Source organism: Achroia grisella, unplaced genomic scaffold (genome assembly GCF_030625045.1).
Source record: "Achroia grisella isolate CSIRO2021 unplaced genomic scaffold, CSIRO_AGI_Agris_v1 utg906, whole genome shotgun sequence".
Lineage (NCBI taxonomy): Eukaryota > Metazoa > Arthropoda > Insecta > Lepidoptera > Pyralidae > Achroia > Achroia grisella.
The window spans coordinates 2,259,356-2,282,955 of record NW_026713064.1 but is presented as its reverse complement, the minus strand read 5'-3'; the positions used below and the strand labels follow the sequence as shown (position 1 = coordinate 2,282,955).

The 23,600-nt window shown below is 30.2% G+C and overlaps 1 protein-coding gene across 1 annotated transcript in view; it reads right to left on the bottom strand.

The window, feature by feature from the left end:
* The window catches only part of LOC131853725 (cell adhesion molecule Dscam2-like), a 158,830-nt gene that overhangs the window by 113,248 nt on the left and 21,982 nt on the right, over window positions 1–23,600 (bottom strand). The window contains 1 exon segment of the mRNA XM_059204743.1: window positions 18,625–18,674. Within this exon segment, the coding sequence (XP_059060726.1) occupies window positions 18,625–18,674 (50 nt within the window).

Below are 23,600 nucleotides of genomic sequence, written 5' to 3'. Positions count from 1 at the left end.
AAGATAACAAGGTCTGCGGCTTTCGCAAATAGCTACCTACTTGAAATTTCATCAGATGACAATGTTAAAATTTTGTTAGTTGTAGGTACACTTTAAATATAGACTTTTCTAAATGTAATTTAAATAGCGATATTGTTCCATAATAAAACCAACAACGTCATACGTGATATAGCATCTAAATTGAAACAATGTAAACATGATTAGAAAAATTCATTAAAAGCGGTTCAATATCAGCAAAGAGAATAATACACAAAATAAAGGTATATACGAAAAACTTACATTAAATTAATTTCGATAATCGATTTAAGTCAAAAGCTTTCTTAATTAAGTTCAATTCAATTCAAAGTAATCAAATCTGTAAATAAAAATACTGTAGGTAATATATAACTGACAAACAGTTCTAAAACATTAGAAATATTTGTATTAAAATATTACGTAGGTATATAATATAAAATTAACCATGACGGCAAATTAGACTAAATGTCTTCGTCTACTTTATGGATTACCTCGTCAGAAAATGCTTCCCTTACTTAATCTATATTAAGTGAAAAGCATATTTTCTATACACACATGTAACTGATTGAAATCAAATAGTTCTTTTACACAAACAAAGATTGTATATTTAAAAATATATGTAAATTTAAAAAAAATTATCGCAATCTTTTTGTAAACGAAATAGCATTTACGGGCATAGATATATTGGGACTTCCCGTGGGAACACCGGGATATATCCAAACGTGCGCCGCGTTGTCGCATAAAACATCGTATTTACATAGGAGGCGATGCGTGAAAATGATTGATACGGTTTCAGTACGAAAATGGAAAGCGTTGGGATTCCCCACCGCCCCTGATGAGGACATTCATCATCTGCCTGACAACTGACGTTATTACGGTTACGAATTTAATAAATACAATGTTTGTATACTCTTAAATGTCAAGCGCCCAAACTCAAATACGAATCATTACTTCTTATGGCCTTTGTAGCCTTCCTAAATTCATTGCCTTTCCTTAAATTTCATTATTGGTTGAAATTTTTTTTGTTTTATTTTTCAACTACAGAGTATAATGCCTATCTTTATTGATATTATTTAATATTAATATAAATAATATACAAAAATGCTTAATATTTTAATTATATTAAGTCACAGATAGCATAATATTACATAAATAAGTTAATATACATACATTAAATAATCTGACCTAATTTTGTAACAAATTTGCTCGAAAAGTTAAAAAAAAGATGGATGGATTGCGCGAAAGATGATATAAATAAAAGAAGAGTATGCTCAGATATGACGGCCGATAGAGATCAGTGGAAGAGATCGACATACGGCACCGATCCCAAATAATGGGATAAAGGCAAGGCATTAATGATGAATTTTTCTTATTGATCATAGATTAAGAAGGAATATTTTTTTTCTCCTTGTAATAGCGCCCGATATCCCAATTTATTTTATAATCTTATTTAGACTTGGATTTTAGATCTGTTTTAATGAAGTTGTAGATAATTTTATGGGCAAGGCTTTAAAGTTTACAGAAATTCCAAACAAACTGTAAGTTCAACTTAGTAAACGCGTGGAACCCAACCACAAGGAATTGCATTTTAGTGAAATACTCTGTTCCGGTTTCTATATCGGGGATCAATTTAAAATGGTTTTACCTACATTTGCTTTTAGTAAATAGCTTGCCAAAATTAAATATATCACAGTATTTTGGTATTCAATATAAGCATATACAATATTAAAGTTTGAATAGAAATTGTATGGAATCTTGCTATTACTCTTGAGACTTATCTTGCATAACATACCTACCTTAGTTTATTTTACTATGATCTTTAACAAACGTATTTGTATTAATAATAATAGTATAAACACAATTTGTATCGGATAATTGATTTTGTTGCGACTAACGTTTCATCTCATACACTTGAAGATTAATTAATTAGAAAATGCCTCTATATTGTCCTAATATATCTGTAGAGTGAGGTAGCATTTCAAAGTTTGTTAAATACAATATCCTGTTTAATTAAGCTGTTGTTGCTTACAACAAACATAGTAATTAATTAATAGTACACCTATGTGGCTTATCTTTGTTTAATTACTCTGAATATGAGTTTGCTTTGTTTCAAATAATTTTATCCTTTCAAATCAACGTACATACCTATTAACATAACTAGTAAAGAAATTATTGTACCACTTATTTATAAATATAACATACATATGTATGTAAATTGTGTCACAGGATTGTTACTGAAAATAAAAACAGAATCAGACTATTTATTAACGTGATATGCACTATAAATGTAGCAATTATAAGTAAGGTCAGGGACATATTACACATAGTGCTAATACACATATTCAGTACATATTAATATAGCATACAGCTATGTATGACGCGCTCGTCATCCTACCTGTGCTGTGGCTGCGCGTCGTGCAATATTGAGTATCTGTGGCGCATTACATTTTGCGCGGTAAAATATAAAAAATACTTTTAAAAGACTTCCTCTGCTGACATCTGATTTGTTATGCTTTTCATTTCAATTTTACTTTATTGTATATACTTTTTATGTCTGTAATTTACATCTAATACTACGTATTATTAATATTATTATTAATGTATATATATGTACAAAAAACGTAAGTATAAATACTGACCATACTAACACATAGGTACTAATATTATATATTTGAAAAATTGTCTATTTGTTACTTTTTCATCTCTGAACGACTAAAGGGATCAAAAAGAAATTTGGCGTGAAGCTAGATTGTATCACAATACAGATAGACAAACTCACGGGTAACAGATAGTAATTTTATCTATATGTTTGTTTTTTACTAACAGATATAGGTTTTAACAAATATGAGAGTTCATGACGGAGAAAACTTACAATTACGACAGTCATGAGATCAAACAGTTACAAATAAGAACGCTGTGTTTAAATAAAAACATTTGTTAATGAATGGATTTTTTATAATAATGGAAATTTACTTAAACAAGACTCAATAACTTTATTCGTCCGTAACTGCTATTAAAGGTATAGCCGTAATATTAAATTATGATAGGATGGTCTTGTGTCTGTTAAGTATAAATAGATGTCCTGGACTCAGTTTACTGGTCACGTACACTTTGTATCTCCAAGATATCCAACCTTAACTGAATATTTGGTACACAACCCGGGCTGTACCTACCACGTTTTATTATTTGGGTTAAGACGTGCCCCGTTTTATTTACTTATTATTTTGTGCCATCGTATTTTATGTAACGGACATAAACAAAGGGATTCACAACTAGTTTATCTTGTAAATAATGGAAACATTTTGACGTGAAAAGACTGTATTATGTACTGGTATATTATTATTTTAATAGTAATATAGTTCCTACATATTAATGAACAAGATGTTGCGCTTATTATTTCTAAATGCCATTTTGTTAATAATTTATTAAAATCAAAATACAACTATAAGTATAATAAAAAAGCTATAAACGTATTGAAGCTATAAAATATTCACCTAATAATTATTTCACCTAATTGTAGGGTTATTGTCTTCTTAGCATTATTTTTTTAGTATGTTCATATATTTAACAATATATTCAGTAAAAATCTCATACTAATTCCTCTAGAGCCTCATCATTTAACATTTATGAAACTTGAACATAATTCGTCATGATTTCTAGGTTTCCTTATATTTATATAAAAAAAGAAGATAAAGATTGTAAAGCATACATACACACATAATTCGCCATGATAAGACTAAAGTTGATTACGCGAATATTTTCGAAGTTAATCGAATGACAACGATGATTCAAATCACAATATTAAAAAACTACATTTTGTTGTTTCCTTTTTATAGCAAGAGGTAGTTTCCTAATAGTAATGTTTTAATCTAACCAATGTAGGTAAATGTCGTTACGTCAACTACATGGCGACGGAAATTAGAAGCTTCTTCACACAACACACAACAGATATTTTTGCTTTCCTATTATATTGCAGTGGTACATGTATTGGATATATTTCAGTTTTTTTTTAATGGATAAATACGGAATGGTGCACCCGCCTGCTCTTATGAAAATGTAGCATTATTGGAAATAGTACAATGACATGTATGATCGGACATTTAGTGATAATAGAGACAATTAGTAAGAAGTTAGAATAGATACATTGAATAAGGACCTTAAAATCAATCTAGAATGTATGGAAGCGCATCTAAGTAAGTTTCAGATGTATGAAAATATTTTAAAAAATCATAGAAATGTTTCATCATTAGTACGTAGCAGTGAAAAGTCGGAGGGGGATGTTTGTTAGTCTATATAATTATTGCCCTATAAGAGAATTTTAAAGTATAGTTAATTAATTTTAGTTTACATTTAGCTTATTTGTATTTCATTACATGTTCGGTTTATATTTTATGAGATAAAATCTTTCTATTTGGAAAATGGAAAACATTACCTTAAGAAAATATTTGATATTAGATATCGTGTTGGCAGCAAGCAGATAGGGCTTTAACCGACGCGTGGGTTTAAATTCCAAATGATAAATCTTTTTCCTTAAATAAATTTAACTACTTCAAAGTAAGAAGTTATACTATGCCATGCAAAATACATATAATATAAAAACCTTCTGTAAGGGATTTTTTAATGTATTGCGTCGCATGAAATACTGAGCCAATCTATATCTATATTATATATAACTCAAAAGTATGGGAATGGAATGAATAATCTTTGAAACTGTCATCCACGACACAAGTTATCAAAATAGATAAAACAAGAAAGTTATGAATGCACAGTACTTTCAAAGATCATCATGGTTCTGCCTTTGTCAGGGCATTTCGGTCCAGCGGCGGCGGTGCGGCGTAGTGAGCTATGGTTTTCCTTGTTCATTGATTTCTATCAGCAACCTAAACTACGTTCACTCTTTTTTTTCGCATATCATCTTCGACACTATCCATCCGTCTTTGTTCGTTACTGGAAATAGATAACGGTAATACAAAAACTAAAGCTTGTATCTGCTCGCATGTTCTAATAGTAATTTATTGATATAAGCGTATATAAGCTCTGCATTTTCTACGTCTCTTATATTTATTAATTTGTCTATTAGAACATTCGGAAATAATTTGAATTCAGAAAATAGGACTCTACAGTTTCTAATGAAGGCTAAAAATATCGGTTGATATTTATTTAAATCTATATCTAGGTTACTGTTATTAATTTAGATATGGAGTGATAAAGTTTAATAAAGACATCAGATAAAAATTATAATGGTTGTTTTATATTTAAATAATTAAGTTTATTCTGTATCCAACTGAATTGATCACTGTTTGTGATCAACACATGAATGATATATGAGAAGGAAGAACACATGGGTGATACATGAGAAGAACTATTTCATGTTGAATAACTACTTTAACAACGTTATAGAATTCAAAACAATGATAATTAGAATGTTTGTCTGTTTAGTTACTTGTCTGTGTGTTTCATGGCGCAATCTCAGAATCGGATTAACTAATTTAGGTGCGGGTTTTACTAATATATTATAGTACTTTCGCATAAAATTTTGTATTTGTTGTAGTCAGTTTACAAACAAAAAAGTTATACGGATCCGAAGTCGCAAAGCTTCAAGCCTCTGTTGTTTAATATAAATATGTAGATATGTATTATAAGTTCAAATCTCAGTATTCAGTTACAAACATAAGACGATAAGGACAACCATTTTGCTTCTAGGCACCCGTTCGGTATAATGGCGCACATTCAGTGACGAAAACGTCGCGTTCCCGCCATTTATGATAATCGCCTGTATTCCACGACCGCGTAAATGTGAATTCGGATCGGATATTCCCAAGATTATGTCCGTAGTGATTGTAATAATGTAGTGTTCAAAAAGTTCACGATACCTTAATTCTGTTAGATTTTTATTTTTTTTCTTGTGAAAAATCTTTAATAGACCATCGATCGAGGAAGAACAGTGGGGAGAGTGGACTATTACTGCACTAGATATCATACAATATGTATTCGAACCCCCATGCAGAAGTTAAAGGATCGTGACAGTATTTTATCACGATTCCTATGACGTTAGGCCTGTAGGTGTTGTAGAGTAGGGTTTATTTCGGTTTGGATGACTACTTCTTCCTACTCATTAAGGAAGCTCGTGAGTACACGCATATGCCTCCTTGGTTGTTCTGGGACACATCCTCTCTCAAGGCAACTATTCTGTTTGTGGTACTCCATATGTATCCAGTTGCTATTCCGGAGAAATATGGCGTCATTTCTCCATACTCAATTCAAATTCAAAATATCTTTATTAATGGAATGTCTATTACAGACTTTTATGATATGTTAAATCTACCGTCAGTTCGGAATGATTTCGAGATGAGAAGAACTGATACTTACTACGTAATTTTATTCCTTTTCAACCGAAACACTGCAAACATAGGTAGCTGCTTGCCAGCTGATATTGAATGAATAGTACGTGTAACGCTGTAACTCTATCTCCGTAGGGATTGATGCATTAAATGGGCGAAATCTGATATTATATATAAATGCAACTATAGGTTACTCTGTAGACCAGACACTACTAATATATAATGAGAATGAAAATTACAGTTCACACTGAGAATCAAATTTATCTGACTAGTAAAATACAATATAAAATAAATTAAAAAACTTATGATAATAATTCGTTTTCAGTTTTGAACAAATTTCACATATAAATATGCAGTCGAACTCACGGCTAATCCTTACAGAACTCTGTTCAAAAAGAAATAGACTGTATCGGAGTTAATATATATGACTTTGTACTAATCTCACGCAATTAACTTGTACATTAGCCAAAATCATTGGCAGATTAGGAGCTATCAGCACTGAAGGGACGAGTTAATCCGTAGGCACTTGTGTGTTCAAGATCAGTTGATTTGTACATACTAATAAATGTTAAAGTATACTAGACGATATGAATTTTCTCATTCCAAGAAAAATAAAACGAAATGCCATCCCTATTAAAACCGGAATACTGTTTCTTTACTTCGTTCTCTCCTTTGAAGCTCGTTTTGATGCTCTTTATCGCTTTTCAGGTTTCGACGCCATTTATGTTGAATAAAATTTAAAATATAGCGTCGTGGCTTTGCTTGCAACTCAATTTAGACCATACGTCATCAAAAACCTTATTGTATCAATTCTATTTCTAATTAATTCCAGAGACGTCTATAGACTCTTTCCCCACCAGGTTGTATTCAAATATAACTAAAAAATATGGTCACGTTAAATGTTGCATTAACAGTTAACCAGGACTTTTAAATGCGTCGCGACTATACCACGACTCTTAAATAATCTTGAATATATCGAATAAACACCGAAAATAATTAATAATTTTTATTAAATTTTGTGTATTTACTTAAAACTTCTTTGTGTATTTACTTATCCTACTTCAAAGACAGGATAGCTTTTAATACCCTGAATATTAATTACAACTACTGACTTACAGCAACGCATTGTCGGGTGTCAAAAAATGAGCAAGATTCAACGAAGTCTTGCTTGCGGTGTAGCCAGCGTAAACCGAGTAGCATAAGCCACATACAGACCACTAAATGTTTACTAAAAACATTTGCATCATACTTTATTCTTTCGTATTTTATGTAGCTTCGTTTCCTTATGTAGAGACTTTGTATGCTTACTTGCAATAATAAAAAAACATTCAGCCATTCATTCATGAAAAGGTAATAAACAAACAGACACACTTTCGCATTAATAATATAGGCGTAAACGTCTATACCTATTGGTTGAAAACCATTTATATCGGACCCTCAATCAATCTATTCTCTAATCCAGAAACAATTACAGACATCAATTTGAAATTAAAGCCAAGTATTAAGGTTCAACCCCCTAAATCAAATCAATACAAACATTCGACCTACGAATAACGTGCCTGCGTAGATACTGTGATATTAATTTACATACCCACAATAACCTTTATTATTTTACGAACTCAATTCTGAAATGTTGTATTTCTTTGTTATATATGTATTATTTCATTTCTATGTAAGTTTTTGTAGCAGTAAATATTTAATTACACTTCTATTTTTATCTTACTTTTATATGCGTTCGTATATTGTATATTTAATAAACAATAGATACAATTTGATTAAAATAATACTAAATAACCACCACCAAACCTTTCTATACCCTTCCTAATCCCACTACAAAAACAAGTTTTATAATTAACAAATTATTTAATCTTAAAGTCTTCACGGACTGAGATATAAAAATGAACTATGATGATTGTGACAATATGCTCACAGTATTCTAATTACAGACATCAAACTTTATCATACATCATCTACATACACAGACACTGTACACTCATACGTACACAAGAAGAAGAAACTAAAAATTAATTCAGTACTTGCCAAGATATCAGATTGGCCAAAAAATTACGGTAATTAAATTAAGTACGGACGACTTAATTTGCAAATGAAACTCACATTTGTCTGGATTCCTATTTACATACCTACCAATTGCCCAATGTATTATGAAGATTTATTGCCTCTGTATAAAGCCTCCAAAATTCCTATTTCACAACAGCACAATATTGACATTTTTAAAAGGCAGAGATCTTTGTAATTTGAATTATGAATGGACGGAATTTTTAAAGGTACTTATGAAATAAAAATTAATATCGCTTTATTGATATTTCCAACTTCAAATATAAATTTGTCTTGTTTTATTTGTTACTTCAACATAAACTTAAAAAGCCTTAATTAAGTACATAGTCTGAATAAAAAAATTATTGAGAAGAAATAAATTTGTATCTTCAATTAATATTTATTCGAGATTGCTTACAGTACTTGTGTTATAATATCAATTACAGCAAACATTTTCTTAAATTGGAATTGTAAAACGTAATATTATAATAAAAAGATCAGAAGAAATTTGAGATTGTTGCGTCATTGTTATAATTGTGCAAGAGTTTTATATTTTGGAATAAAATAATATACCGTTTTCCTGTCCATGATTATTTCGTTTAAAAAAATAAAAATATTTCATTTTTTATATTTATATTATTATTAAAAATAATTGAAATTTAATACTACTGCATTTATCGAGATCAGTTTAATCATATGCTACCTGATAGTATTATCTAAATTCTACGTGTGTGCATGGAATTAGTATATAATATTATAGAATAATGGGAATAAGGGGTAAAGTGCATGAATGGCTGACAAGTTACTTAAACGATCGTGAGCAATATACAGAAATAGGGCACATTATAAATAATGAAAAAGTGAATATTCGCTCAGCACTAAGAATAAATAGTTGCGGAGTACCACAGGGTAGTATCCTAGGTCCCCTTCTATTTTTATTATATATTAATGATTTACCAGACTCGATAACTCATAAATGTATACTATTTGCAGATGATTGTACACTTTTATTTGAATGTCCAAATATAACCAACAACCAAATTGCTCTCGAAAGTAATATAAATATAACGCTACAAAACGTTGTAAAATGGATGGAACACAATAATTACATAAATGTTTCTAAAACGAAACTTATGCAATTCAAAACATATAAAAGACAAAGGCTTGACTTACATGTATATTATAAGGGAGAAAAGATTGAACAAGTAGAGTCAACAGTATTTCTAGGTATTACGATTGATGAGAATCTAAACTGGAAAAAACACGTATATTTGCAAAAAAATAAACAAATTTGTGTTCGCACTCTATAGACTGAGATATATATAGACGGCACTTAGTGCATATCATGGCTATATATCGTCAGTGCTACGCTACGGCTTAATAATTTGGGGCAATTCCACTGAGATCGAAACTGTTTTCAAAGCTCAAAAAAAATGTATACGAGCAATATGTAACTTAGGTAATAAAGATTCATGTAGACCAATGTATCAAAAACTGAATATTCTTCCTTTGCCGTGTCTATACATATTTGAAATATGTTTGTTTGTAAAACAGAATTTATCTATATTTACATCCCACTGTCAAATAAAAAATAATGTATCCTCCAAAAAACCCTATTTCAAAAAAATGTATTTTACATGGCACACAAAATATATAACACTTTACCCGCAGATCTAATAGAATACAGGACATAATTTTAAAAATAAATTAACCAAATGGCTGTTGACACACTGTTTTTACTCTCTGGACGATTATTTCAATTATAAATATTATAAATAATAATAAAGTAATAATAATTGTAATAATGGTAATAATCTATAAATTTAAATATGTAATATTAATCTAATTGTTATAATGTAAATATTAATATATGTAATTATTAGGTTTATTAATAAAATTTGCATGCCTACTGAAAAAAGGCATATTACAGCGCAGCCTGCTACTGTCACTGGGGCTTTATTGTTATGTGCATATCTGTCTGTAATGCGAATAAATGACTTACTTACTTACTTACTTACTTACTAGAATAGTATTTAACTATAGAAGCTACTGCATTCTAATTCAACTGCATTTATTTTAACACTTTTGCAAGTAATTTTTACTACAATTTACCTATTGGTCACTGAATTTTGTGTGCCTATTATATAAACTCCGGATATATATAAATGTTATGCACAATAAATATAATTTCTTTTGTTTTAGTTTAAAGTGTGTAGCCAAGATACAAAATTCAGATTTATACACATGAGTTAGTCCAATAAAGTATAGTCAATACTTTAATGGACTAACTGTACCTACTGCACAATATCTGAATGTAAATCACGTGAATTTGCACATCGTCATTTTGACAACTTCAAATCTTTACTTTGCACTTAACGCACGTAACAAAGTAGGTAAAAAAGTAATTATAATAATAAAAAAGGTCGTGGGGTTAATTTATTTGGTCCCTTTATTCTCGTCACGTCCATTTTCCCTTTTTTTGGTTTATAATAATTTTGTTAATTACTTTGACGTGCAAACGCCGAATTTGGTGTATATTCTATCTGCCTAATGTTTTTGAAACACGCTCAAATTGGTAGAGCTGTAGGTACAAGTACGTGTAAGTGCAAATTGTGAATCACATAGGTACACGTACACAACAATGTCAATTAAGTGTAATGTGAATAAGATACTTTGTCTATTAAGTGTAATGTGAATTATGACGTGGTTAACCTAAAGAAAGGGCTTAAAATAAAAATGATATACCGGCCGGGTGGTTTGCACGTGTTACCCAACTATCGGGACGTGCCGAGAATACTAATAGACAATGTACACTCTATCTGGATTATTCATTTCATAAACCATGTCTGTTGAGTAGTAGTTAAACATTTCACTTAGTATTTAAAAAGTTCCAAGTTTGATTCCAGATTAGTATTTTCTGAAGGTTTAGAAACTAAAATAAATTTTACATTTGGGACTTTTATCTTATTCTTTATAATTTATTTAGCAAGCATTTATTATTGAAACGTTATATAGAAGTTAATCTGAGATGTCATGCAAAAAAACCGTTCACCTACTTTGAAAACAAAGCCAGATTGTTTTATAAGCTGTTCCTGTACGAAAGAAGATATATGGTATTGAAATGACTAATAATTATAAGGTATCTACTATGCCATTCTTGGGTCGACAGTTGTTTGCTATTCCAGTTATATGATTTTTTTACTTTTGTTATATAAATAAATAACTGAATTTAGCGGCTCCACCATTCGACTTGAACCAGTAGTCGATTAATTTGGATTCCACTGTAGTAAAAACAGGTCTCGAGCTCTGAATAATAAGATTTTTTTACGTACTAAATTGGTAAAAAACAAGTTACCCCTAACTTTAGCTAACTCACCTACTGTTCCATATACTATATATTCGACTGTTACCATTTAGGTAACTGTGAAATATATACGGAAACCCATCTTAGAAAACAAGCTTACTTTCCAAGCTGTATTTTAGTTTATCTGCCAGAAGTAGCTGCTTAGCAGCTGAAATATGTCAGAATAAGATATCTTCTTATTCTGACATATATTAAGAATCTTTTTTACATATACCTCGACATTTTATATGTTTCCAAGTTTAATAAATTAATCAATACATAGTACCTAATATTATACACAAGGTAAGTCAAATATTATTCAGAGATATATATAAATATAGACATAATAAATTCATGACTAAATTAACGAACACGTAATATGTTGTCTCGTTAATGAATACCTATTACATAAAATGGAAATTTACACGTATTTCTGTAGTAAATTTAGTAATGTGATGTATTATTCAACCAAAATACATAGCCACAAGAATTTGTCGTATTTACATATTCAGACGCTATATTTGGCGTAGGGGTAATCATGCGAGAAAATCCCGCTCTCCAACAACTTCGGATGCAGCATAAATATCTCAAATCCACTCGAGTGACGTCACCGAGGAGCGGACACGAAATTTACTTACAATTTAAGGCACTTAGTATAACTTTCAAGTAAGTTTGTTCCAACAGCTCACCTCCTATTGAATTTAGTTTTGTACCTAAGCTATTCTGTGTCATTGCCAAAGAAAATGTAATTTTAAATAAAGTGTAGTTATAATAGATTTTGATCGTAGATGATATTTAAAAATGGAAAATTTTAATTCAAGTGGCGGTCGCACATATTTTCGAATTCGCCTAGTTAAGTACCTATCAACATTTAACACATTACTGTGTCATAATAAGATAATACACATTACATATGAATAATTTATTGTATATTTTTATATTATGTTTCTTTTAATAATGTACATATATCTTATACATTTATACTTAATCCCTTATTTAGAAATGTGTCTTTCTACGCTCTGTCATATTATCTACCTATTATTTTTATTTATTATATATATAATAAATAAATATATATGTGCCTAGGTAGGTGTATGCCCGCAGTACTGTCCGTATGACAACCTCACAATCCTCCCCACCAAATTTCTTAGTAGCTACCCACCAACCACCGCGAACACGGTTTGTTGAACGTCCTAGTTTAATGACACTATTTCTTTTATTTTCATCCCTTATACCTTAGGAATTACAACGTATGAAGGAGTAATGATTGTTACGTTACAATTTATAAGATTCATAGAATCTTTTAACTTTAGTACCTTCATAGAGATAGAACGTGGTCGACACCTAAAATTTTGTGTGTGTATTAAAATCCTCCACATAAACTTAAGAACAAAGTTATTCCGGTCAATAAAAAAATATGTAGGAGCGACCATTAAACTCAATTTATTCCGCAATAAACCATCTTTTAATTTACCTTACAACTGAGAATTGCTTTTGGATTTTGCCAAATCGCTCGTCATAATCGCCACCTCGTAATCCATTGCCCATTGGCACCTTCAGCATCGTCCGGCACTTTTGAAGCGTGTCATTAAAATTGTTAGCCCTCTCCTCTCGGTAATTATGCGAAATTATTATGCCCTTTGTTTGTCATAAAAGCCTGCGAGAATTTAAATGGATGTTTATTATTACCATTTTTATATTATATTATACGTGTACTGTTGCCGGCTGATTACACCCTTCAGCTTAAATTAATGTATGACTATTAAAATTAATAGATCAAAAAATAAGTCAAAATTATTAAATCGAAAGCGGCGAGAAAATAAACATTGGATGATATGTTTCTCAATTATGAAGTTGTAATTTACGTATTTGCTATTATGTCGTAAATCACATTGATATTTATCTAAAAGAAAAGATATTATTTACAGATGGTTTATATTTCATATTCTATTAATTACCTTCAATGGAAATTTTAAAAGTATTAATAGTAGTAATCTGTGGATTAATAATACTAATAAAATCCGGGTTATTAATTAACTGATGAAATTATTTTGATTGGCCTGTTACACAAATAATAAATATTATTAGTATGATTCGTAAAAAGTGGATTTTTAACCTCCTTTATATGTTAAATACGCCTTACCTTATATTACAGTAACTGTTAATAAGGGAGGCAGACCGCATGCCTTTGTGTTTTTATTGCCTTTGTGGTATAAAAAAGCACTTTACATTTATATAGGTATTTCGAGTATTCATCCGTGAACTTTATTATTATGTATGAAAATACTTAAAGATTTGCATGCAAGCGTACAGTCTAAGCAAGTTATAAGCTCCTTACAGCAACAGGCTTTCGTTTCTAACATATTAATACGCTTGGCAAACTTCGTGTGTGATAAAGAGCTCGATGAAATCAATGGATAAATCTGTATGGACTAGGGACTAATAACGTTATATTCATAACCGATTAGGAAAGGAGTAGTTTCGAATTTTTTAGTTTCTTTTTGGATATGCAAAGGTATGTTCTATTTTGGATATGTAAAGGTATATAATGCAAAAGTACGTATACCATGACTAACTGTGCGGTTAGCACAGATAGTGCGAGATGTAGGTACTCGCAAAGACGACTCTAAATTTTTGCCACAAAATAACTTACTTTGTAAGCTGTATGTAGCTACGATAGAAGTCAAAAACTACTATACCATCCGTATAGTAGTTTTTGACTTACATTAAATATTGAAATACATGTTTTTATTCATTATAAATTAGAAATAAATACATATATATACAAAAAATATTTCATTTTACGATTAATATACAACTTTATATGTATTACACTATGTGAGTTGACCCGCAAAAAGAAGAAGAGTTCTATTGCAATTTTCAGAAGATCCTTTATATAAATTAAAACACCGTAGACGCCTGCTGACGCTTCCTTGAGGAGTTAAAACATTCATAACTATATTATTCAATTTTACTAATTATATTGGCCGTCAGCTAATTTACACAGTATTCCAGTTACATAAAAACTTCACAAATATCTGAATATTCAAATATTTCGTGTCCTTTTTATTACATAAAATTAATCAAGTGATCAATTGCGATCGTGCTCCGAGCGCCTGCGTGTCGCGTGTGCACGTTGGTGTTGCCGATCGGGCACGTGTGATACCATTCTATTTCTTTTTGATTGCTTGCCAAAGAAAAGAATATATTTGGAGTAGAAATAAGGAACAGGGAAATAGGTAGGTGCATAGAACAAATATTTCTGTGTTCTGTGCATAGAGGCAAATATATAGCATTCAATAAAACATAGGCAAGGAGAGCCGCAATAAATTACTTATCCCAGTGCACAAATAATTAAAATTTAACAAAAAAATAATCAGTAATAAATATTTCATATATATAGAAAATATTTATATTAATATATAATAGTTATATTTATTAGTAAAATAATTTTTTTATTGATTGTTTCTAAACAAAATGCTAAATTAGGAGTTGTTCGTTGCCTTGTAATCCTTGTAACATTCTAAATGTGATCGAATTTTAAGTCGTATGTGTACTTATATCTAATTTAAATATAAGATAAATATACAAATATAATGTATTCAACTTTATCAATCTTATTCCTTTCAATGCTCTAGATTCAACATAGAATATGAACTTAATTTCATATTTAGAGATTTGTTATATTTCAATGGCATTATGGTTCTATCAATCATTACGATAATATTTAAAACAGAAAGGATAGGTAATTTTTCACTTTTAATCTATGTGTTCCGATCGCGCGTGGGAAACTGTAGATACCTCATTTCATACCCTTTTTATATTTCATAATAAATATATATTAAGGACATGAAACGATAAAACAAAAAAAATATATTTATGAATTCGTACGAAATTCTCGAGATGAGAATTTAACATGGATGTAGTTTAATTTCAGTGTATATATATTCTATAGATGAATATATATATATATTCCATAGATGAATATATATATATATTCTATAGATGAATATATATATATATTCTATAGATGAATATTTTTTTCCATCATTAAGCACTTGTATGATTTTTTTTTATTTTAATAAACGGATACAAAGCTTACTCGTTAATAATGTAGCCTTATACCTATATGTGAAGGAATTTTTTAAATCTTTTAAATATTTTTTTTTATTTATCCATTACAAATAAATAACAAATATTTAATCATTAAAATATTAGTTTATATGTAGGTACATTAACCATTAATAGGCACTACTGATTTAAGTACGAAACTACCCAACCTCACGAGTAGTGCCTGTCAGCTAGTCTAAGTTTGTTTGTTGCTTGTTTCTGTTTCTAGTACCTTTGGGAATCTTAACTTCATGCCATAACGGCCCTCATTGTATGAAATGTGAGAGAAATATCATATTATAACAGTTACATATAAACGAGCTACTTTAATATTATTTGATAACTATATTTTCTCTTGTTGGAATATCTATTTAACATAGTTTTGTAAGTGGTTATTGCCAAAGCGGATTAATTTATTTGACTAATACAAAAACTCAACATGCTGATAATGATTATAATATCGTTATCGTTATAAACTAGTTATTTTACTATACTACTAGAAAGAGAATGTGACAAAATGCCTTCACTGCTATACGATGTCATATCGTAAATGCCGGTTTGAAGAAAAAAGTAATATTGGATATTTGTATATATAAATATAAATTTAATTAGAGTGTACTTTCCACAATCAGCCTCTTATCTGAATTATTGTTGTACGAGACTACTAAAGTAGCCAGACAAGCTTTTCCTAAATAGCATAGAAGTCTCCTGGTATTTTCACAAGCTTCATGGATATTTGTATAAAAGAATAACTTGAAGTAACATCCACTGTTGTGTGTTTATTGTAGCTTGTTTAGTGTAATAATTGTAGGCTAGTATCCTATTTATGAGGAGAAAATTCATAGACGTTAATAGCTTGTCAGGATCATGTTATATAAAATAACATGCAGGTCTGTAATACAATACCTACATCAAGGCCTATCAAAACTTTATCCAGTTTTCATCAAATGCAGCAGACCATATACATATCTAACGTGTATACTAAAGCATTGTTTCAAACATTACAATATAGATACGAACTGCAAGTTCCTAGGGGTACCAGCTGTCAGAGACCAAGTTTATGTGTTGCCAGTTACTAAATTTTACGCCCTGACGGCGAAACGTGGCTTGGACCAAACTCAGTCGGAAACTCAAAACCTGTTTTGCTCGTTTGTAAGTCTAGAATTCACTTATTTATTGAACTTCCTTGCATTGTATATATGTATATACTCTCTTAGCTATATAAGATAAGCTTCTTACTAGAAATTTAAAATTTAATGAAAATGTTCTTCAAGTAACGAGTCCCTTCAGTTACAGTTAATTGAAATGTCTAGTAACGTAAAAAAGTTAACATGTCACTACAAAAAAATAGTATCCAAATAACTGTACTGTATCGACAACAAGTTATATGAAACTTTTATAGTCGAAACTCTGTTTCCGACATAATTTTAATGGGAACAGCTACCTATTTATTGTTGAATAAAACTGGACTCTCATAGGGAAATCATTCTGAAGCTATTAAAACTTGCGTCTAATTCTGAACAGTAGTTAAAATTATAGTTTTAAAAAACTAAACTCAATATGTTTTAATGCAATTATTAGAACTACAATTATATACAATAATTAGGTAATATTTATGATGATAACGATATAGACTGCTTGCATAATTATCTTCATTTATTAGGCTTACTTAAAATTATTAATTAATAAATAATTAACCAAAAACTGATCCAAGTCTCTGAGTTGACTTCGCTGTCATCTGTTTCAGCAACTTGCTTTATAAATTGCGTTTCCATTGAAGGGTGAGTGAAATATTACAGGATATCACAGCGAAAATATAGAATATAGCATAACATTTTGGTCCTAATGAACTAAAGAGCTTATTTGTATAAGCCGGCACAGCACTTGCAATTCTCCTTGTGTTTCTCCTTGGTGTTCATGGGCGGCGGTAATCACTTAACATCAGGTAAAAAAGACGTCTATGGTGATGTTCCCATAATAGATGTTGATTGCCAGTTATCAACAGGTGAGCGTTAGCTCGTTTGCCGTCCTAGTTACAAAAATGTAGAACCTGCAACCATCGGAAGTAAGACAGTGTGCTAAACCGCTAGACTACTGCGATTTTCGAATGTATTACCAAAATAGATATATATTATTAATTCACAAAATAATTAATCTAATTCTAGAAAGAGAACCTATACTTAGTTTGGATTAGATGAAACTTTCCGCATGGTCATAAAATAAATAACAAAACACCTAGCATCATCTTGAAATTAGACGAACTTTTATTCTATATCCTTTAACGATTATTATAGTATTGTTAGTAAACATTCTAATACGTACTAGTAATGCGAAAACTTCTAAACGTTATAAATGGTTTAGAAAATAAATCTACCCTGTACATGTACTGTACTGTTATTACTAACTAAACTGTGTAATAATAAAAATATTAAAGAGTACATATGGTGATATATGGCTTTGTGCTTCGCTGTGTTTCTTTGCTGTCTGTGGGATGACTATTATGACAGATTTTTTTTTTGTAATACATGATATAAATAAACGCATATTGAACAAACAATCTTATTCATAAACATTATTTTACATTGTGTGAGGAATCGAACTCGCTACCATCGAGAACAAGACGACGGGGCTAAACCAATTTATTCATGTATTTTAGTTAATAGTTAATTTCATTCAAGTCTAAGTCAAAGAAGAATGAATTTCAAACGTGACTGAAGCTTAATTTAATAAAATATAAGCATAATGCATGAAAAAACTTACCCAAGAAGCTCAGCAGCAAATACGTGCACAACTTCATCTTCCCGAGTTTTCTGTAAAAGAAAACAGGCTTTTAATTGGATTTGCTTTAAACAGAACCTGTATAGTATCATGGCTTATCTTGTATACTGCACAATGTTTTATATAATCGTATTTACTAGCTGACTCGGCAATAGTTGTTTTGCCATATAAAGTATTTGTCGATACCCTTATCCCCTAGGAGTACCTCCAAAATTTCATAAAAGTCTGTTAAAAATGTAATAAAAATCCCTTTCAGTTTAAAGCCCACCAACTTTGTAAATAAACACGAGATATATATATATATATATATATTAGAAGATATGTGCTAGTGCAAATATTATATTTGGTAATGTGTACAACAAATTATAAATATGAAAATGAGTTATAATTCTCTGCTTAATATTATAATAATATATATAAAAGTCTACAGGAACTGGCACATATATGTGGAAATTTTTAAAAAATATTGTTTAAATAGCATAGAGTATACACATAGTCCTTATATGTGGAAAGTGTCCACTGGATTAGGAATATAGATAGATAAATCGTTTATCTGATTATTATAAACGACACAAAATTACACTTTTATAAATGTGGACATTACATAGGATTAACAAGTTTATGTCACTATACGAGTATGTATGTGATCCGTAGTAATACAAAAAGGTCGAAGCTCAGGGTAGAAGATTGTTTAGAGAACAATATACTGATTTTCAGCTTCAACCCTTTTAAGAATACATAATAATAGGTCTATAAAAATACAAACAGCCTGTGCGGTTTGTATTATTGCAAATTACTTATTTTCAGTAAGTAAAACATGTTCGTGGTATACTTATTGTAATTTTTAATAATAATATGCTACCTTATTTTGCGTGTAGGTTAGATATAGAATATAGAATTTTAACTTTAATATTTAATATATTTAAAAGTTTTTGTCAGAAATGTCCTCTTAAGTATTCAGTTAACTCATATCTTTTGAAGAAGCGCCGTTCAACTTTCGCAATGTACCTACGTATCTGTACTAATGTTATAAAGAGAGAGAATTTTGTTATGAGGAAAGTAAACTCCGGAACCGCTGCACCAATTTTAGAAATTCTTTCACTGTTTGAAAAGCACATTGTTCCAAAGTGATATAGGCTATTTATACATATATTACCATATTTCATAAAAAATCATAAAGTTATGAACACCCGGGCGAATATAATAGATAGTCTGATTTATGTGAACATAGTATCAGACATAACACATATCATATTACACCTACAAAACAATTATACCACTATAATAACACTTACATTAATTTGTAAGTACAAGTAGGTATAAATATAACTGGTTAGTGATAGTCAATTAATATCACAACATTTCAATATGAGACTTTACATTAAGAGCCTGTCGTAAGAGATAGATACATTAATAAGAGCGAGACAGCAGCTCAGACGAAACCTATACAGATTTTATCTAATTCGCATATTGTTCGGACGGTCAGGTTCATGGTTTGGTGTGGGTATCGAGAGGTAGTTTAATGCAAGATCGATACAGCGCGCATTAACAACCATTAATGTTAATCAGCCGGCGTCCAACCGGCAAGGAATACGCAGCCCTGTCCCCAGCGCTTACCATAGAGCTACTAAAATATGTAGTAGAGAATTTGGCAAATTGACAAACGAAATTTAAAATTGCTGAAAAGTTTTTATAGGTTTGGTCTGACAGTAAAGCTATAAGAATAAAAAAAAATAAAGGACATGATACATTTAAATACTCCAGATTATAATCAATAGGTACTTGTTTCTATATAAATACAAAATAATATGGCATTTTATTGTAACGATTTCCGTTACGATATAGAACAAACAGAGAATTAAATCCTAAACACAGAATAGTTTAAAAATATGAAAATTGATACAGAAACTACTAAAATATGGTATATCGTCATCGTCTACTGAACCAAAAAATAGAGTGTAATTGCAAAGCTACACAGAGTATGAATTTTGTAGAAAATGAAAGTTCATATGTATATATATATACCTATAGAGAGCATCCTAGATAATCCCAAAGTTAATTCGCCCTCCACTACATCGGATTTAAATATACAAATTTGCTCCATATTACTTTGATTAAGCTGTGGAAGTATTTTATTTATTATATCCTAAATCCAAATAAACATCACTTGTGTTGTATACGTAATTACATGTTTTCTTTTCCACAAAATTTTATTTGATATAATATTTTCACGAATTACTTACATAGGTACTTTATTTATGATACCTATATAAATAAATAAAAATACATATGAAACGACGGTTAAAAAAATACATACGCATTTTCAAGTTTTCGCCAACAAACTGTCAAACAGTTTGGCAATAATTGTATAAATAAACTGTATATGTGTAATGCTTGTAAATAAATACATACATGGATATTACAAGATTATTTATTATTGTATTCATGTGTATGATTAATTGTACTGATCTGGGAGTTTTTTACCTATTAGATCAGTGCCTTTGCAAAAAATATATTTTAGTATTTGTATCAGTTATTTAGTAGCCTTAAACAAGGTATATTATATTAGTCGGAAGAATTAATATTCAGTTTATCGTACCAGTTATTTAAATATAAGTTTGCATTCGAAGTTTTTACTATATTTTCATAACTTGTTAAGTTTCGTTAATCTGTGTAAGTAGTCATTACTTTATAGGCAATGTCTACGTTCAAACGTTGGGCACAGGTGTTCCTGATCTGCCAACTTTTTATGGTATTCCACGTAAATCGACTCCGCACTAAACGATTCTCGACTTGCGAAGCAGCCATAACCCTTGATGTATAGATATAATAAATCTATGTTACTTTACCTTTCGCGCGTTACGTAACTTGTCTGTGACCACGATATGCGATATTATATTACGAACGTTATTTTTGTGTTTACTTTGTCGAGCCTTTCTTTAATATATGGAAAAATAACATATATAAATATATGCAATCGCTAGGCGTCTGGGTGTTATAAGATTTTGAATGACTAAAAACTATGCGCCTTGAGGGGTCATAGTGTGCCGAAATTATGGGGTCATCAATTTATATTCCCCATTCTTGCTAAATTGATATGGAAAACGCCTATTTTCGGAGAAACATTAGTTGTAATTGAAACTAAATAACTAATTAGAGTCATGGAATAGCTTGAGCATTCTATGATAGACTCCCACAACAATAAACCGGCCTATAGATGATTTATGTGCATAGCATTACCTACATGGCGTTTCTTCTGTCTATAATTGGGATAGTATGCGTACCACCCTACCTTAGTCTCGTCTCCAAAGACCAACTTTTTCGTGCTTAACCTTACCTAATAGCCCCTAGAGTGAAATACAGTTGTGAGAGCGTTGATCGTAAAAACGAACGGTAATACAATGCTGTTCACATTTGCCAATAAAATGCACAAGCATGTTCAAATTGTTGACATAACAATTGTCTAACCAACTGTATGTAGACACGACAAAGATCATTCTTATAAATGTACGTGATACCACTATTCATTATAGGTTATGTTTATGAAAAAAAATGTATATATAACAATGGGCACCTAAAAATATCGTCTTCGCGTTTATGAAAAAATATTCGTAGATATATAGGTACACGACAGCAAAATGTCTGCCTGTATCTCTCCAAGCATATTCTCCCGTAGGCAAATTACGTCGCCTAAAAATTGCCATATATAAAAACAACGAGACCATTGTGGATACGTGCTGCGAAAATTCGTTGGGAAATACTAGGAGTGTAGAATTAATAGCATTTCATTTCTCACTTCAGACGCACGTGCCGCCAAGCGGACGGCGTTACACCGACGTATACAATGTGGTACAATAAATTAATATTACTGGCTATTTAATTTCAATATTCAAATTATGATTAGGTAGGTACATTGCAATGGCTACATTTTCGTTGTAAATGAAATTTATTTACAACAATTAAACTATTTCTATTGTTTGTTGTAGGCGTATTGATGTTTGTAATATTGATAATAAATATAAATAAAATATTGATACTGAATATATTTAACGGTGACTCCGCAGAATTCGAGATGAAGTGAGATTAATAAAAAGAAGCAAAACAATACGGATATTGCATGCATGACGTTCTATTTTCAAATTGTACAATTTTATTTTTAAATACATTATAAGGCTATTTACAATCGCAATCAACTCTAAGAATAACAAAAACCAATTCTTTATAGTTTTGTTCTGTACGTTTCCATTTCTGTTTATGTATAGTATTATGTAGAGCTGACTAGGAGAAGTATACCAAATTGTATGTCGAGCTTTCTGCTTTTATGTAGTGAATGTTATGATGATGATAACCACAAAATTAACTAAAATCGCAAATGAGCTTACCGTCAAACGATTGCGAATAGATTAATGTTATCTATGGTCATTGTATTAAAGAAAACGTTTTATATTAACTTTTTTAAGAATATTGTTCGGGGTGTTATAGGTACAACATTTTTACCATTACTCTTATTATAGATAATTGTTATTTTCTTAAAGAAGTACTATTTTAGTATGACCTACAATATCTAATCTACTGCCTATTAAAACATAAACAGTACTAAATTTATTATAGTACCAAAAAATAAATAACTGCATAATTTTGTTAGTGTGCCCAAAGCGATTATTAATAAGGAAGTCGACGCAGCCCTGTCCGTTATTTCTGCCTCCTATGCCAAGCTTTGAGGTTGCCTTTGATATAGCAAATAGCTTTAATTTAAACTATCATATAATGATATTAAGTAAAACTCCATAATACAGAAATATTTACTGTTAAGAAAATCGTCGTATAGCAGATTAACAAGCAACCTCGCTATCCATTTGTTGCTGATTACAACAAACGGAACGGTTGCGGAAACTACAAGTATTAATCAAGTAATCGAAATAATTAAATTATCATTTTTATTACATGCATCATATACA